Below are 18,455 nucleotides of genomic sequence, written 5' to 3'. Positions count from 1 at the left end.
TAGGAGCTATACGTACAGAATATAACAAAGTTTTTCACTGTAGGGTGGGGGGGGGGGGGGGGGGGTGGTCATTCTGTTATACATGTATCATTGTATTGTGAGTTGTTCTGACTGGGCTCATATTGTGTTACTTTGTATTGTCCTGTTTTAGCGATAGCAGAGTGTTTTAAGAAGAGTTAGTGTGAGTTGGTTTTGGTGTAAAAAAAAAACAAACAACAAAAAACCCTACGCTATCAGACCAGTTTACTATACATGTAATCAGGGTTATGTTGTTAAATGTAGACATGCAAAGTGCAAATGTACAGAGATAAAAAAAAATATTGAAAAGTGACACATGAAACGATTGTATGAACTGTACATTTTTAAATAAATGTGCAAGCTAAATATATTTAGGCTAGTTAGTGCAGGTACACGCTCACTCTTGTCAAGTTCAGTATTACTGATTTGTGGTGTACTGATGGTTAATCGCCCCCCCCCCCCCCCAATATATCCATAGCTCGAAAAAAGAAGACATAATAAATCGCCATATACCAGCGATGTTGAAACTACGTCAGGGTACAATTATCCGCAAGGTGCATAAAAAATTAATGTATGGCGACCATGCCTAAGCCGAAAAGCGCGTATGTGCAGTATAATGACATGAAATTTAAATATAGCCTTAACTGTAACCCTACCTCGGCTAGTGAAATTATGAAACAGAAATGTGTTTTTAAAAAATGCTTCCCTTTTCTGATGGCCGGATACGGTGTTTCTGGCTACTAATTCCATTTAACTCAATTCACTTTATTGTTACAAAACACTCCAGTTGGAGTTAGTACAAATTTAAATAAATGAATACAATATAATCTGTACAATAGATATACTGGTACGTCATGTAGTTCACAATTGCCGTTACTCATTGTATGTTGCATTATTAAAACACTAAAAAACAATAGCCTATGCATCAGTAGAGACAAGAATTGTTTTGTACATTAGGAACTAACAACAGGATGAGCCATTTCCCCTCAAGGTCACTACATGGCATGTAGAAGCCGGGTAGGCCGGTGCATGCTGTATGCAGTAAATTTTGCATGAATTATTGCAGAGCACTTTCTATTTTAAAAATGCTTGTCGTCGTCTTATCAGCGTGACAAAACTGGCTGACAATATCGTTTGTTAGAGTGGATTTTAATACATACAGCTGAGTCTTAGAATAGGTAGAGCTTATGGGAAAGGATAAAGTACCGTCCATATTTGGAATTCTTACTGGGAGGCTTTCTGGACGAGCTGGTCAAGCCACTAGATTGCCGTGCCATCATCCAGCCCTTGACCATTAATTTCTCATGTTCATACATCGGGAGGGCATAAACAATGGACCGTGCTTTGACACTCAATATCTCCGAAACCCTCTTACGTCAGCTTCTAAAAATTTACACACTTAAAAGCCATTATGTCCTAAGTATACAGACCAAATTTCAATTTCATCCTTTAAGATTTCTGTTCATGGGACCAAAATCAAAATAGAGTTAAAAACGCATGTTCCAGACATTTCAAAATGATGTTCTACCTTGTTTTCCTCGAAAAGGTGATCAATTCCTTGTCCGCCGCAGAGAAAACCATCTTGATTCAGAAGGGTTTCTCTGACACTAGCGCCAGACAATTTTTCCAGACGAAACTTGATTGAAGCGTGTCACACAGGTGCAGAGCGCGCTCTACCCATGACACCCGACAAGTGATGCAATGTGGGTCACTGGAACGTGTGTTTTTGGGGCTATGTTTTCATTTCAACGCTGTGTACAAGCCATGACCTTGTAAATTGGTCAGTATATTAAGAAAATCATGTCATTTGAATGTTTAAAGTTTTAAAGGGTTTGAACAAAGGATAATGGAGCAATGCAGCATCAAAGTACAGCCCATTTATTTATGCCCACCCGGTATATATCCAATATTCAGTTTCGCCTGTGGCTTTTAAGTTACGTGAGGTTAACGCTTATAACCTTTGGGTGAGTAGAGAACCCCTCAATCATAATGGTTGGTCCCAGCTTAAGGTTCATTTAAATTTTCATAGTGCTGCCTCACTAGAAAGCCATTCCCAAAACGTCGGACACATGACAGCTCACTCCTTCGGTTACGTTGAACCGAAACAAAGTCGACCAGTGCTTGGCCCACTTACAGGATGTGGGCCAAGCATAGATAGTACTTGTACAGAGATTTCTAATTTGGCTTAGGATAACTCTATGAAACTACCAATTAGAGAAAGGTCAGGATTTGAATCGATTGGTGTTTTACACCGTAGTTAAGAGTATTTCCCGTATATGATGATGGCCAGCATTATGAATGGAGGAAAACGGGCAAAGGAAAAAGTACTCATTTTAAACATTGTTTTACTAGAAAATTAATAAAACACATTTATTCCCAAGTCAAATTTAACCCCAAAATACATCCATAAATTCTGCATAAAACCGAGAAAACTTGTTTTTGTAGAATATGAATTGCTACATTTTAAGCAAAAATTTTATCATACTATAAGGCCTACTCATGTCGAATAAATCGAAATATTAAATATGTATTCTTGTGAAGAAATCTCCATTATTCACATTGTTAAAGCAAAAAACACAATTTCATTGTCAGTAAAATGATTTATTTGTAGAAATATAGGAAAACAACCACAATATGCGGTTTTACACGAGTCTGAATAAAATGGCTGTGCTTTAATAATGTAACAGTGAAACAGCAGGTTATTTAAAGAAAGCAGGCAAATGAACACATTTAATTTTTATTTTTTTTACAGCTATATTATTAAAGGAGAGACTGACTTTGGGGGGAAACTCACAAAGTGCCACACACACCTAATCAAGCAAGGCAACAGCCCAGCAAGCAAAAGCTTGATTTGAACATGTAACATTGTGGATATTGACCAATCGTAGGGGTCTGGGATAATATTTGGCTAGATCTACGATATACTTCCCAAATAATGCAAAATATTTAAACATCATAATACATATAATGTGTTACAACTTGCATACTGAACAAGAAACAAAAATTAATTTAAAATGTACAGAATGTAGCCTAATGTTTTTGTAGTTATGGTGAATAAATATTTGTGTATATAAAAAACATATCCATGCTGTGCTAACATCTCTCGGGATTGTAAGAGGATCTAGTGTGTCTCCTGTATCATGACTTATGGAGCATATTTACTGAACAGATTGAGTGTCATTAAAAACTAATAAAAGGAATATTTAAAATGGTTTAAGATATGAAGCAAAAGATCATACATGCATCACCTACATCTGTAATACTAACTACTGATCTATAATATAAATGCACACTTCAACAAGAACCCATCTCTGGTACGATATTCTCAACTTAGCTCATTACACTTTAACATGTACTGTAATTCATCAACGTTTTTCGAAAGTTTGCAAGGTATTTATTCATGCATATTCTGAAGGAAATATAATGGGTGTAGACTGGTAAAATTGCACTTTCTGTGAAGCCCTGAAACTGGCTAATCCAACCAGTGCAGTTTTGTCTCCAAAATGAAATCAAAAATGTGCATAAATTGCACTGAAAGTTGTTCTGGTTGAGGAAGTAGGGTAGTTGTTTACAAAAAAGCATGCTTGCTATGATCAAGCTCACTACCTACTTGTGGTCCATGACCACTCAGGTGACTTTCTCCGTCTAAGTCACAGTATATGAAACATTTAAAGGTTCTGAACTACATTTATCTTTGATTCACCCCATGCTGTTGAACTTTTGGGTGGGTGTTGCAGGTTTACCCTGCAGGTCAGGCATGTCGGAGCTTTGTTGTTTTCTTGCCAGACTTTTTGGAATCCTGCTTCTCTTGGGCTTTCTTCGACACAGTCTTGCTCATACTCGAATACTTGTGTACATCATTTCTGAAAAATATCAAAGATATCAAAACTATAAATCTGTAGACATCATGTAACCCATACTGTCTTGTTATGCTTTGCACAATTTAAAAACGTGTCATTTTTTTCTCTCTCTTCCTCTTTTCATATGTGAGGATCGGAATTTTAAAAAATCAGTCTAGTTCTAAGAGATTCTGGATTTTGCTATACACATGTTTTTTTTGTGTATACTTTCAATATTTTAAGCAGTGCTCTGAATACAACTTGCATCCATGTTTGTTTTAAATTACCAGTGCATCTTGCCACATTCTTGATCAGCTGTACAGGAAGTACTGGCTAAAGTTAAACACCAGACTGTCTGAATTTTTGCAAAGTTTAAACAGTCTAAATTTGAATATTCATTTCTACACTACTTGGCAATCAAAGGCCAAGCCTAATTCACAATGTATTTTACATCACGTTCATGGGGTTAGTCAGCTACAGAAAACTGGTGCTATTTGGACGCCCTGTTTTCAGCACTTTAATATGGTAGAGACAGGACAAAATAAAATTTGGACACCTTGCTACATCAAAATGGCCTCAAAAAGAGATGTTTGGACAGTCTCTCTTATATTTCTGGCTAACCCCCTGATCACATCTGATTTCACATGTAGAGGTTGTACACCAGTACATGTGTTTTCTATTGCTATGTAGGCTGAGCTCCTGGCAACCATTACCTGCTCATGCGGATCTTATCTCGGCAACCACGTCCCCCTTCCCAGTGAGATGAATGCATCTTTGTCAGGTGGGATCCACATAGAACACATGGTTTCTCCACTGTGTATGGCTGAAAATACAGCAATTGCAGAGATAAATACAACCATTCCAGGGATTAATACAACTGTGTTTGGGATTAACAGTACTGTGTCAGGGATTAATACAACCATTTCAGGGATTAATACAACCATTTCAGGGATTAATACAATTGTGTCAGGGATAAATACAACCATTTCAGGGACTAATACAACTGTGTCAGGAGTACCTCTACAATACAGAGATGAAAAGACTTGGCAAAGAAATCAGAAAAAGGAGGTACAGCATATTCCAGTTCACGTTGATATTTCTCGTAATTACAACTGTATTAACGTGAATCAATAAAAATACAGTTAGCCTGTTCACAATGTGTCACTGCAATTGTCAAAACACACCAATATACCGTCTACGCATTCTGCATGAATCTAGATGGTGTCCATTCTGACTAGTCAGCTTCCCTACATCTGACTGAATTAGACAACGACTAAAACCTGTTTGTATATCACTCCCTTATTCAGATGAACATGTCTCACTATTATTGATCAACTGTTCATCTAACTGAAGATATTCAGTATTAAGGGCTCTGGCTCGTTTACGTAGAATATGTTCCACTGTTTTGGAATAATACAATAATATTAGTAATAATATATGTTAGTATAATATTAATATAATATATAATAATAGAATAATATAGTACCAGTTATAGTAATAAACAATATAGTACCAGTAAGATCTGTATGCTCATAAATGTAACTTCATACAACACGAGTACAAAACGTGATCTTATACCTTACCTATGAACTTGCCCATTTTTCCAATTCTGAGAGCTTTGTTGATTTTAGAAAGGTGTTTTGAGGTTTGCTTAGAACATGGGATGATATTCTACTAGAAAATTTTCAAGTTTCAGCACCAAAAATAATATTCTGGTCATCTAGGAAAAGTTTATAGTTACACACTGATCTCACCACATACCTGCTCCTTACAGCAGAACCCACATATCATGCGGCTTGCGAACTTCATCTCGTGATCCCCCTCTTTATCGTCATGACAGATATCGCAGGGGTAACACTTTCCGCAGCATGGAAACCTGGACAATCAAGGGCAAACACCACACTTTAGGACAACAATCTCTATATTAATTCTATGAATGAATAAATGAAAGATTATGGTGTTATGCCACATTAGCAATATTTCAGTGACGGCTATATTGTGGCGGACAATTCTGTGAAAACCTGTTTTTTATCTGAGATACGGAATAGCACTACCTCTTTAACAATTCAAACTGTTTCAGAGTTCCTAAACATCTGTCGTCATTATGATACATACAACGAATTCTGAGATATTATAATGTCACTGATACAAATGTGCTACTCTATATGAAGAGATCCTTGGACAACTAAGATGGACTTTTATGTTTAAAAGAGCATACTTTTAAGTTAAGTATGCACCACCTGAAAGATTCTTTGATGATTCCAAATATGGTTTTCATCTATTACGTTGACATTTTTTTTCAGTGAATAAAATGCTAACTTATAAAGATAGAGGTTCTTCAGTGGACTTAAATATATATATATATAATATATATATATATATATATATATATATATATATATATATATATATCTTTCTGTCTTCACCATGGATACTCATGTAGCACTACATTTATACTTATTGTGGAAGTATACCAGTTACAAGTTTAGCATGTATAAATGCTAAAAAGAATATGTGATGTTACTGTGCTTCAGTCTGTTCACTAAAGGCTAACCAGTTTGAGTTTTGCATTCTACTTGCTGTAATAAAGAAATCTAAAAAATCAAGAATATGCATGGAATGGCCTTTCAGATGATGGGTACTATATAAAGATGGTCTCCTCCTTTAAGAAATTTGGTAAAAAAATTTGGTAAGAAATTTGGCACTACAAACAAAAAACTCAAAAAAAAAAAAAAATGGGAGAGGGATTATGGTTTTCTTCCTTGGCTTTGATACCCAAGTTCCTAAGCCTGCTTGAATGAAGCCCTCTTAGCGTTATTTACACGTAACTACTATGGCAACCACCACTTTGTGCATTACGCTGTCCTAGCAGTTACTTGCTCAAAATGTTGAGGGCTTTATGCAAGTGGACTGCAGTGTGTCTGTACTCTCACCTGAGCCAACGAAAGCTTTTCTTGTAATGCTTACAGGTACCCTCTGCAGGAAGTGGCTTCCCCTCCTGTATGGCAGGATCACGCCCAACTTTTCGCTGTTTGCTCACCTGGATTTGATGAGCAGGTAACTCCACTGGAAATCAAACAAAGGTCTCAATGGATTGTTTGTCATACTACATGTATATCAAGTGTATGTTTAAAAAAAGTTCTGGACTCTTGTATGTTTTTGGTTCTTATTTAAACCTTCTCATATAACTTTTGGATATCAAAATTTCCACAGTAATTCAGCTGCAGCATATGCTTGTTTTACTCTTTACTCTATCTTCTCCCTTCCATGGTTAGATAAACATATGAAGAAGAGAATATCTTCATCAAAACTCACCTGTTAATTCTGAAGGTTGGAGCTGTTGGAATCGAACAGATTCTGTTGCTATGACCAGCTTCTTGTGGCATCTCTGGCACCACATCTGTTTTACTTGGCCAGGCACTAAGCCCTGAAAGCAATCAATCAGCAACTCTTTACGTCCACACTACATTACTTTACACAGAGATTCAGTTTCAATACTTGGACCCTCAGATCATACTTGGCCATACTTTGCATTGGATTCTTACAGGTACAATTTATCATCATGTGCAAAGCTTTCATTGGACTAAAATCACTGAATCAGAAACATCAACGCATTTATCTGGAAATCCTAAAGTGTTCAATGGAAAGCAAATACCAGCAAAGATCAATGTTTTAAAGTAAAAAGCTTACACAAAGTGATCTTTTTAAATCGCCAAATAGTGGATTATTCTATAGTTTCAGGTGATACAGGTGGGCAAAATCAGGGAAGAGAAAAAATCAGGCTAACAGGAGATCTGATCCTAGGTCATTACCTCTAATTTCATGTTTCTGGAGCAGTTTAAACAGCTGACCACTCCCACACAGTCCTGTAGGATGAGGTCATGAGGCAGACAGTTAGCCATGTCCAGGTAACCCACCACAGCTGAGAAATGATGTGTCAGGGCAGGACGAAACAACACTCTCTGCTCATTGTAACACTTGGCACAAGGGATGAGATTCAGACGTCCGCCCGGAGTTTTGAACTCTGTATTGGTTTTACATCTTTCGCACTGGATGATAATGGCGAGTTTGTCCAGAAGCAGAGTGGCAGCATTCTCCTTCAGTTGTAGGCTTCGCAGCAGAACTTCCGTTCCTTTCCTCTCCACGTCCGCATAGTTGTTGCTGGATGCAGTGCGGTCTGGCTCCTCTCCTGATTCGGAGCCAGAGTATGTTCCAAGATCAGTATCACCCTCCCCTTCATCTTCCTCAGTTGTCTCCTCATCATCTTCACCATCTTTCTCAGGCTCTGGGATGTCATCCTCCATCTGACTTCTCTCAGACACAGGCTTAGCTGGGATGAACTCAAACCCAGCAGCTCTGGCAGCCAAGTCTCTCTGATACTAAGGACAAACCGAACATAAAACAGTCTCAAACACTTAAATACTTTAAATTAACTTACCACAAGCAGCAATGATGTACATGTACACTGCACAAAGACTCACCTTTTGACTTATTTGAGAACTGTCAGGCTTTGGTGAATGCAAAATTGTAAGCAATGTACAAGCTGAGTGAAACCAACACACCCTGTCAGTTATGATCATATCTGACAAATCTCTTAAACCAGCAAGGAACCAGTACATGCTCCAATCAAAGGTCTGATGTCAACAGTTAAGAGCTAGGATCCACAAAATGTCACATCAAAGAAAAACTTGACCCTTCATATACCTTATTAAAACTTTGAGTCCAGATTACCAATTCTTTTAAATACTGACATATTCTACTTACATATATCTTTTTTATAAACATAGTAAAAATGTCTTACCCGACGCAAGCCTTCTGTGACGATGTCTTCAAGGGTGCGATCAAACCATCGCAAAAAAGGCCGAAACACCAGTTCCACTTTATCTGCTTCCACAAGTTTAGCTTGCTTCTCTTCTAACCAGTTTGCTATTCTCTTTTCCATGTAACTGAAAGAGGCAGAAGAAAAAGGCACATTAAAACAATATAAAGCAGTAAACAGAGATCTCTTTGAGACTATTCTACTGGCCTATTTCTTTTATTGTTTAGGGTCCTAAACTCTTACTCTAAACATAAAATCTTGTTAAAGCTCCTAGCTTTGCAGGTCTCTGACGCAACAAATATCACTTGCTTTTGCAAGCATTTGGACTTGTGCATGGTGACAAACGAATCAACATGAATTTGTCTGTTAAGTTTTTAATGCCCTACTAAAGAATATTTTCCTTATACGAGAACAGCCAACATTATGGTGGGAGGAAACCCTTGGGAAATCCCCAACCATGGCTGATCTTCCAATGGGGAACTCTTAAAAGCCCTTCCCGTCTGTATAAAGCCAGTCCAGAGCTGCAAGCTCATTTGTTCTTTCCTTTATTACATCACAATTATCGGTGCAAATGTATGTGTGCTCATAAAACATGTATGAAGTACATGCACTGAAGCGTCACAGAAGAAAACAATGAGTTCTGTTATTTTGACCTTCCGTATAGCTCGTCTTGGAGTCTCCCATTAGAAGGTTAGCACTTTTTATGAACAGCCTTATCAGTAATATGTGTATTTACAACTTAGATAGAACTTACTGTCGGACAATTGTCGGTAACATATTATCATCTGGTGACTCGACAGAGAACATCTGCAACGACAATAATGTCCATGAACTGATGCCTGTATGCACAGTTAATGAGACTATGTCTGGGTATGATAAGCAGAAAATATGGACAGAGACGAAAAAAGTCAAACTGTTAGTTGTTTCGCTTAAACCCCAAAATACCAAAATGACCAAAAATGTTCCATAAACACATTCTCCACGCCCTATCATGTAAAGCTAAAATGTAAAAGTCAACGAAAGTCAGCAAAATCTCAGATAAACATTATAATTTATATGTTACCTTCATGACGGCTTTCAAAAACACATGTAATACAACATCACATATTAATTAGCTGGGAAAGCATCCTTACTTGCAATGGATACTGAGCAGGAAACTCAATCTTCAGGCAGAATGTCTTGATGTCAAATGGCTGAAATGTAAAATTACAATTGTTGGTATTACAGTAGACAGATGCTTGTATGTATAACCATATGTTAAATGTATCGGTGTTAATTAATGATAACGGCAAAGAATTTTGTCTTCAAAACCCAAAACAGAGCATTCACATTATAATATCTCACATGATGACTGTTCACGTTTAATTACATGTACATCCAGAATTATAATACAGTTGGGAAGTTGAGCAATGGGCATGTTGGGTGATTTTTTAACACGTCTTTAGATAGAAAGAACATTTAACAGGATACCCCTAGGCACATATTTGGTAGCCTTATACATTTGAGTACTGTAGCTTTTCCAGCCCATGTTAACAGCACTCAAAACTGGCCAACTTTTGTTCTGCAAGTCACATGCAATAACTCTGTTGTGTCACCAATTACAAACTATCTGCTCAATTCCTCCTATACCTTATGTTCTACAACAGATGATACAAAGTCAGTACATACCCAGTCGGGGTCTGTTGGCATGATGTCAACCTGGTAGCAATTAATATCTTCTGACTCAGACATGATCTGAAGCTTCCCCGTGGGAAACCGCTTCTTCAGCTGGTCACATTCTGTTTTCCTCAGATGTTGTATATCCTCTGAAGTCAGGTCACCTCGCTTTTTGGCCAGCCGTGGCGGATTAGAAGGTGCCTTGGTTTCAGCTTTAACACTTTGGACTGACGATGTGTCCTTGTTAACCTGACCATCTTTGAGCTGATAATCGGCCTCCTCCTTTCTAGAATCATGAGAAAACTTGCACCGATCTCCATACCTGCAGTTGCCATTCAGGTAAAACCTGCAAAGTTGTTTACGGTTACGAGGCTTCTGAACTTGTACTGTCTTAATCTCACCTTTTGCTGCTGCACATTCTTCCAGGTCATTATCTGGGTTTTCACTTACACCTCGTTCCTCATTGTAATCACCATCTGGTTTAAGAGATGTTTTTCTCTGCCTCTCTCTCTTTGGATGAGCAAATCTACAGCGCTTACCAAAGCGGCACCATCCTTTTTTCAGGAAGTGATCGCAGACCTTCAAATCAATATTGGTGTCAGATTCCACAAGATCATCTTCTTTATGTTTGACTTCTGACTCTGATGTCTCAGCCCCAACTTCTGCTAGTGTGGAAGTTAAAGATTTAGAAGGAGCTGTCGCTGATGTAGACTGATTTAATTCTTCATGATGACTGACAGATAACTCATCAAAATCAGAGCTTTGTAAAGCCTTCTGGGATGACAACACAGTAACTTCCTTTAACACTTCATGCTTGAATTTGCACTTATCACCAAATCTACAACCGGCTTTAGAACTAAAGAAACGACAAATGTTCGGTTTAAGCTTTTCCCTCTTGTGTGAACTCTCGCTTGAAAGGTTTTCTTCTGCTAACATAACAGTGAAATCCCCACCTGACGCAGCTGAGGCTGACTGAGCAAGAATGGCTGCTAGCTCACAGACGCACAAAGAGCTAGATTTACCCGACAGTGTCTTCAAAGGACGTTGGTCTTTGACAACGCTCCTCAACTTCGACAGGGTTGTTTTCAGTCACAGGACAGATGTCAGACTCACAGTAACAATGACTGTTGCTACACCGACACTTCCCGAAGCCACTAACAGCTCTTCCTTTCACAGCTAATGTGCTGCTTTGGAGTCTTATCTACGCTCGCTGTTTCAAGCTGTCACCCGCAGTATTTATGACGGACAGACTTTGCAAACCGTTGTGCAATGTCAAACTGGAGATAGGGCACGATTACGACCTGTGCGTACCTGTGGTGAAATCACCGGAAGTGCCTCACAACACCTCATAAGAATGCGCTATAAAAATCAGACGTGCTAAAATTTGATTTTAGTGAAAACAGGGTATGTTAGGTGTAGTAAATGTTAAATATTCATACACTTAGTATCAGTACCACTGTGCATATTTGTTTAGCAGAATCTCCAGTCCTCAATTGACCAAGAAGAACGCATTAATATTTTCTGTAAATAGTCCGTCACCAAGATGGCATTCACGTGGTTGAAAGTGAGGTGTGCGCCGCATGCGTTGCGGACACTTAGCAATGCCAAAATTGAGATTCCGCGAGTGTCATATGTAAAAAGGTGTAGAAGGGAATTAAGTTACTTCAAGTGCAATCACGCAAGGTACATGTCAACATGTGAGGAAAGCAAGCCGCACTGTAATATGGGTACGATTGGTCATGTAGATCATGGGAAGACAACTCTTACAGCGGCTATAACTAAAGTCTTGGCAGAGCAAGGCAGTGGCGGCACTAAGTTTGTGTCTTATGACCAGATTGATAAAGCTCCTCAAGAGAAGGCAAGAGGAATTACAATAAATTCTACATACGTCCATTATGAGACTGAATTTCGACATTACGCCCACACTGATTGCCCTGGACACATTGACTATGTTAAAAATATGATTACAGGAACTTCTCAAATGGAAGGGGCAATTCTCGTGGTAGCTGCAACTGATGGCACTATGCCGCAGACAAGGGAACATGTGCTCCTAGCAAAACAAATAGGTGTTGACCATATTGTGGTCTATATTAACAAAGCCGATGTCGCAGACAAGGAGCTGTTGGAATTAGTAGAACTGGAAGTAAGGGACTTGTTGACAGAGTATGGTTTTGATGGAGATGCGGTGCCTGTTATATATGGATCTGCACTGAAAGCATTAAATGGGGATGAGAGCGACATTGGCAAGCCATCCATACTCAGACTTATGAAGGCTGTGGACAGCTTCGTGCCTACTCCCACGAGGAATGTATCTGGGCCTTTCATTTTGCCGGTGAAATCTCTGCTTAACGTACCTGGCAGGGGGACTGTGGCTATTGGCACCCTTCTTCAGGGAAGCATAACCAAAGGAGCAGAGGCGAGTCTTCTTGGATTTGGAAATGAAATTCGGACATTTATAGCTGATCTCCAGGTCTTTAAGAAATCTGTGAATAGCTGTCAAGCAGGAGACAACCTGGGTGCTTTGTTGAGGAATGTTAAAATGGAAATGGTACTCAGGGGCATGTTTGTTGTACCACCGGGCTCTTTTAAACAAACCGACTGTTTCCAGGCGAAGATCTATATCTTGACTAAGTCAGAGGGTGGTCGTAGCAAACCCCTGACAGACAATTACATTCAGATGATTTTCTGCAACACCTGGAATATTGCTTGCTGCTTGAAGTTGCCGTCTGATAAGAGCATGTTGATGCCTGGTGATACGACTACTACAAACATTTTACTCAGAAAGCCAATGTTGGTTATGCCTGGTCAAAGGTTTACAATCCGTGAAAATCAGATCACGGCCATTACTGGAATCGTTACAAAACTGTTACCTAAAACAAATGAGGAGATTGTAGGTTTTAACTACAGTCGTCCGCAAACGTATCGCGTGGAAGGAAATGCTTGGCTAGTACAGAAAAAAAGAGGAGCCAGGTAGTCTTAAAGAACACTGGTTACTTAGGACTTTGACAAGTTCCCTTTATTTGCATGAAGATTTTTCAGACCTTGTCTCAGTCACGTGTATAAGTGACACTGTGTATAAATGCATGTTGTCCAGCTAATTATCATGAATTGAAAGCCCTTAGAAAACAGAATAAAATAAAACATAGTCAAGTAAATCTGTTTTGCAGATTTTTATACACCCTCACCATTAGGTATATTATGTTATATAGCGATTTTGTCCATCTGTTTTCCAACATAACTCCAATAGTAATCTGAGTACAGTTTTGTTGATGGATATATACATACACAGATGACGGTGTGTTACGACTTACATTTGTCCATTTCCACAGTTGTCATGGTAACAAAGTAGCTGTTTTCCTTATATATATTATATAGATAGATATGATTTCATATCAGGACTATAACTCCCGGCAGTTCCCGACATAAATTTTGGGACTGAGGTGGACACCTTTGTCCACTTGTGATGAAAATTCCCCTTAGGGGTTATACTCATCTCAGTGCTGCTGGTATTCTTTTATATATTTTAAACAAACTGTTTCAAATGTTCTCTACAACAGCAAGTTACATTTGTTTATAACTCTGGAATCTGTTCTATTATTAATTCACAAACCAAAATAACAGACCTCCTGAGCAAGACTGTATTGGCTGAGTTGCAAGGATGCATAGACCAGAGTTACAAAGTACAATGGTGGAAATGCATAATGAGGAGCATGACATCACAAATGAGAATAGCAGATGAGTAGAAAATTATTAAAATCCCTGAGCTATGTACAGTGCTCTAGGGTTGTCTTTTCCATTTGGTTTCTTTCTAGAATGTAATTTTGAGGTTTGATGATCTCTCACATTTCGTGTATAATAATGATTTCAAGAGTTCCGAGAGTTCATGCAGGTTTGGGAAATACATCACAAGGTTGCAGTCATTGGTAGATTGAACATATATATATAGTCCATTGTCATATCATAACTCCATGGCAACCTTATCTATTACCGTCAAACCTCATCTTTTAGTTGCGTTAGTTTATGAGGCTCCTGAAATGCTGATTCGGTTCATTGTTCTGGATCGTTACCCATCCTAACCTGCGGATGGTTGTGGGTTTCCCTTGGGCTCTGCTCGGTTTCCTCCCACCATAATGCTCTCCGCTGTTGTATAAGTGAAATATTCTTGAGTACTGCGTGAAACACAAATAAAATAGATTAATTATCCATACTTGCTGTATTGACTTAATGGTGTTTAAGCTATTTTCAAGAATGTTTCACTTACATGACAGAAGTGAGGTTTCTGGGTGGAGGAAATGAGAGTGCCCAATGAAAACCACACATACTTGACATACTTCCTAACTTAAGGCTGCAGATGAAAAAGAGAGAACAGGATTTGAACATGTGACCTCACGGGTCAAAGGCCTAATAGTCGTCGTGAGCAAGCACCTGAACCATCTTGGCCAGCATGGCCTATTCATTGCATATACAGGCAGCCCATATGATGTTCTGTACCCCCGGCTCCAAGACAGACAGTTGAATAGAAATGAAAACGTGTCCAGTTTGTTGTTATCCTTGAGCAATGGTTTACTCCTTAAATACAACTACCAGCTCCTAAATTCCACTCCGAGATCTTTGTCACTTGTAGGGCCACTCTTAAGTATTACTCGTGATTCGTCTATCGATGGCCATACTTTGCAGGAAGTTTAGGAAAACTGAGTTTAAGTTCAGTGTAGGGATCAATAAGCCAGATAGTTGGTTTGAGTGGTGCAACACTATGCATTGATTTTACACAGAACTTACCAAAGCAGCATGCAGCTTCTATTGAATCCAGTGGAACAATCACATGGTGTAGCAGTATCCTGCAGAACAATTATTGCCATTTTAAACTGAATGATCACCTGATGTACCAGAACATGTCAATCACTGTTGGCAGGCATACACACGTATCCATAGTCCTCTATCTTTTTGTAAATGGTGATATATTTGCCCAGCTTAACAGTGTGTGATTTCACCAGTTCTTGGCATAGCTCAGCCTTGCTGCTTACATTCAAGGGAGACAACCCTAGTGGTAATGTGCGCAGAAAGCCTAACACAAAGTCAAAACAGTTATGAGTGGACTCGTCATACCTGTAAGAGACCAGAAAACACAAAGGGTTAAAAAATCTCTTTAATACAGAGACAAAAATGTAACCAATTTACCGAATGTTTGACCAAATTACCTGCTATATTATGTTTCATTAGAACTTGTGCTCTTATTTTGTATTACATAGTGACTGTAAATTCCTGGTAAGCAGCGGTATTTCATATCTTGAGAACAAATAAATGAGGAAATGATTTATTTATCTAATTGGTGTTTTACACCGTACTTAAAAATATTTGTTTTAGCGCAGAAACCAGCCAAAATCCAAGAGAAACTCACGGCCATCTGCAGGTTGCTGCCAGACCTTCCCAAGTATAACCGGAGAACTCGCAGCCACCACTTTGGTGAGAGGCTCCCAAGTACAAGGAAAGGATGTATATCTTACACACTTTTGCACCTTCATAATACAGTTATACACAATTATATTTTTGTGTTAAAATAAACATGCCGTACATGGTCGTGCGTTACCCCGGGCTATGCCCGTTTTCCTCCCACCATAATGCTGGCAGCCGTCATATAAGTATTCATGAGTACGGCATAAAACACCGATCAAATAAATAAATAAAATAAACATGTACAGCCCTGGAATTGAGCTTACAAGGAGTAATACCTCTCTGAGCTCCAGTCTGGTCTGTTGGCAAATTCTAGCAGCTGGTCATCCCACTGACTCCTCCAAGAACCATAACTCTGCGAGTACAGAACTGACACTGCCAGACAGGATTTCCACTCTTCTGATGAGCTGCAAACTCCATCTTCATCATATTCGTAGACATGTCCTACAATGATAATGGACACCTGCTTTACAACTGGCAGAAATCATACATATAGTTTAACTGCCGTTGCAACTTATTAATTGTTCTCATGGAAGATCTTGTATGAACATATGCAAAGGTAGGACATTCATCTTATATTTAATCATTACATGCGTCTTTCTTGAACTTTTTACATTTGATAAACCAAGCAGTTTCCCCAATTACAAATTATTCTCAAGTTTGTCAATGGGTTTGTGTCTAAGTTACTGCTGCAAAATTGCAGTAGTACACTGGGAAATAAAAAATGGCATGACTGCACAAACTAGAATCCCATACATGACAGACAGCAATTTGTATTCCAAGATCATTTCTTCACAGTGTTTGATGCAATATGTACCATTAATATCCATTCTTCACATACCGTTCGAGGTTGTCACTCCAATATGAAGATTATCTCCATCTTTATAACCTCTGTTAAAAAGAAGATACATTCATCATAAAATATATATAAGAAAATGTGTTATGCATGAATACTCTTGGTATGCATTATCCTGTATAAAGATGACAGCAGGTTTTAATACTGATCCATCCCCCCCCTTCCCCAAATTTGACATGCATGTATGTCTTTTGGTATAGGTGAATTTATATAAACATTCATTTAAACATGTGAATAACAACACAACTTAACATTTTATGAACGTGAACTCACTGTAAAAACTGTTGACAGGTTGGTTTCACAATGATCGAGAATGGGTGGGACATTGCATTTGTTAAAGGAGACTCGATGACAAAAGGCGGGATGCGACTCTCTGTGGTCTCTGTGGAAGCGCCACACAGTGGACATTTTGCTGGCACTTGGAAACAAAGAATGTTTGTGGACCGATCACAATGCTGGAAACAAAGTACTGTAGAAGTCATCTGGGGTTAAATGTCCATCCCTTTGTTACAAGTATCCATACAGTTACCAAATACAGCTTGGTAGCTCACTCCATACCATCTACAGGAACAATGAGGGTTTGAAATCCTTGACTTGGGTTTATAGCGTCAATCCATATCTAGGCTCACTGGCAGGTGAGGGCGAGTCTTGATAATGTGCACTGAAACAAACAACAGAATTTATTTATTTGACTGGTGTTATATATTTCACTTATATATACGACAGCAGTCAACATCATAGCGAGAGGAAACCGAGCAGGGCCCCGAGGGAAAACAAAAGAGTACCAGTATGTATCAAGTATATACACATACTTGTATCAAAACATGCATCTGGGACACAACTGCATCCCACCAGGTCCATGTTGAATAATTTAAACAACTATAAAATTCTCGACTCTTTCCCTAGATCTTCCAACAAGATTACTTTTGAGAAGATATATGTGCTTCCCTACAAGTACAACTTCAGTGTTTGAGGTTGAACATGGCTTTCAATAGTTTCTTCGATCTTGTTATGATGGTGTCTTGTAATGCATAGCAGGGTGTAGCATAATGCTAATGCCAAAGTTCTTGGCCCTAGAAATTGTACTAGAAAAGGACGCTTCATGCTGCCTCACTAAATTAAGACAGCTATGTATCACAGGGAAGAAAAATACTCAGATTTATTTATTTATTTGATTGGTGTTTTACGCCGTACTCAAGAATATTTCACTAATACGACGGCGGCCAGCATTATGTTGGGAGGAAACCAGGCAGAGCCTGGGGGAAACCCACGACCATCCGCAGGTTGCTGGAATACCTTCCCACGTACGGCCGGAGAGGAAGCCAGCATGAGCTGGACTTGAACTCACAGCAACCGCATTGAAAAAACTCAGAAAGAAATAGTTGATTAACAATGATTTAACTTAGATCCCATGCGATCACAACTACACAGAACAGCGATTTTTCGAATAATCAGGTTGTTTTAAATTAAATGCAAGGCCAGTCCAGTGTTGTCAATCACGCTGGCATAAGACTGCATACCTAAGGCTTAACCGTTAACAACAACTACAACCACCTGAACGACTCTTAAACGAGAAATTGAATCCTTGGAATAACACTTACAGCATGCAATTCACTTTTTAAGAAGGTGGCATAACTGTCAATGGTTTACAGGCTAACAGGTTTCAATTTCAATTAATCCTCATAATCATGCCGCCTGTAATTTATTTGCTGTTGAATGAACTGAAACGCATCAAATGATGCACGCTCTTCTGTAATAGGAGGTAGATTTTTGGTACAGTGTGCCATGTGAGTTTAGTTAGGTTCTTCTCTTCGCG

The 18,455-nt window shown here is 38.7% G+C and overlaps 3 protein-coding genes across 3 annotated transcripts; 1 reads left to right on the top strand and 2 right to left on the bottom strand.

Annotated features, from left to right (window-relative positions):
• Nucleotides 1–3,568: 3,568 nt before the first annotated feature.
• On the bottom strand, nt 3,569–11,588 carry LOC135472674 (uncharacterized). Its single transcript, XM_064752287.1, has 10 exons — nt 10,345–11,588; nt 9,810–9,869; nt 9,431–9,483; nt 8,659–8,803; nt 7,670–8,236; nt 7,173–7,284; nt 6,791–6,923; nt 5,619–5,733; nt 4,571–4,680; nt 3,569–3,881 (listed from the first exon to the last, which is right to left on the bottom strand). Exons 1-10 carry the CDS (start codon nt 11,266–11,268, stop codon nt 3,770–3,772), a joined length of 2,331 nt encoding a protein of 776 aa, XP_064608357.1. The 5' UTR covers nt 11,269–11,588; the 3' UTR covers nt 3,569–3,769.
• Nucleotides 11,589–11,885: 297 nt separating this feature from the next.
• LOC135473839 (putative elongation factor Tu-like protein) lies at nt 11,886–13,549 on the top strand. Its single transcript, XM_064753751.1, has one exon. It carries the CDS (start codon nt 12,020–12,022, stop codon nt 13,304–13,306), a length of 1,287 nt encoding a protein of 428 aa, XP_064609821.1. The 5' UTR covers nt 11,886–12,019; the 3' UTR covers nt 13,307–13,549.
• A 1,595-nt stretch (nt 13,550–15,144) lies between these two features.
• LOC135473989 (MKRN2 opposite strand protein-like) lies at nt 15,145–18,373 on the bottom strand. Its single transcript, XM_064753964.1, has 5 exons — nt 18,241–18,373; nt 16,913–17,300; nt 16,625–16,674; nt 16,062–16,227; nt 15,145–15,438 (listed from the first exon to the last, which is right to left on the bottom strand). The coding sequence occupies exons 2-5, from the start codon at nt 17,119–17,121 to the stop codon at nt 15,228–15,230; spliced, it is 636 nt and encodes a 211-aa protein (XP_064610034.1). The 5' UTR covers nt 17,122–17,300; nt 18,241–18,373; the 3' UTR covers nt 15,145–15,227.
• Between the last annotated feature and the right edge of the window lie 82 nt (nt 18,374–18,455).

This window comes from Liolophura sinensis, chromosome 8 (assembly GCF_032854445.1).
Source record: "Liolophura sinensis isolate JHLJ2023 chromosome 8, CUHK_Ljap_v2, whole genome shotgun sequence".
In the NCBI taxonomy this organism is placed as follows: Eukaryota; Metazoa; Mollusca; class Polyplacophora; order Chitonida; family Chitonidae; genus Liolophura; species Liolophura sinensis.
Note: the sequence above shows the minus strand (reverse complement) of the source record. Positions and strands in the feature narration are given on the sequence as shown.

Bases quoted from the DNA above. Each gene is read 5' to 3' on its own strand.
- LOC135473839 (XM_064753751.1), top strand. From the start codon at position 12,020: ATGTCAACATGTGAGGAAAGCAAGCCGCACTGTAATATGGGTACGATT.
- LOC135472674 (XM_064752287.1), bottom strand. From the start codon at position 11,268: ATGTTAGCAGAAGAAAACCTTTCAAGCGAGAGTTCACACAAGAGGGAA. The intron at 8,237-8,658 runs GTAAGACATTTT...GTTTGTCCTTAG, and splicing joins TCACAGAAGGCTTGCGTCGG to TATCAGAGAGACTTGGCTGC. The intron at 7,285-7,669 runs GTAATGACCTAG...GATTGCTTTCAG, and splicing joins CCAGAAACATGAAATTAGAG to GGCTTAGTGCCTGGCCAAGT.
- LOC135473989 (XM_064753964.1), bottom strand. From the start codon at position 17,121: ATGACTTCTACAGTACTTTGTTTCCAGCATTGTGATCGGTCCACAAAC. The intron at 16,675-16,912 runs GTGAGTTCACGT...TCTTTTTAACAG, and splicing joins ACCTGTCAACAGTTTTTACA to AGGTTATAAAGATGGAGATA. The intron at 15,439-16,061 runs GTATTACTCCTT...GGTCTCTTACAG, and splicing joins CCAGACTGGAGCTCAGAGAG to GTATGACGAGTCCACTCATA.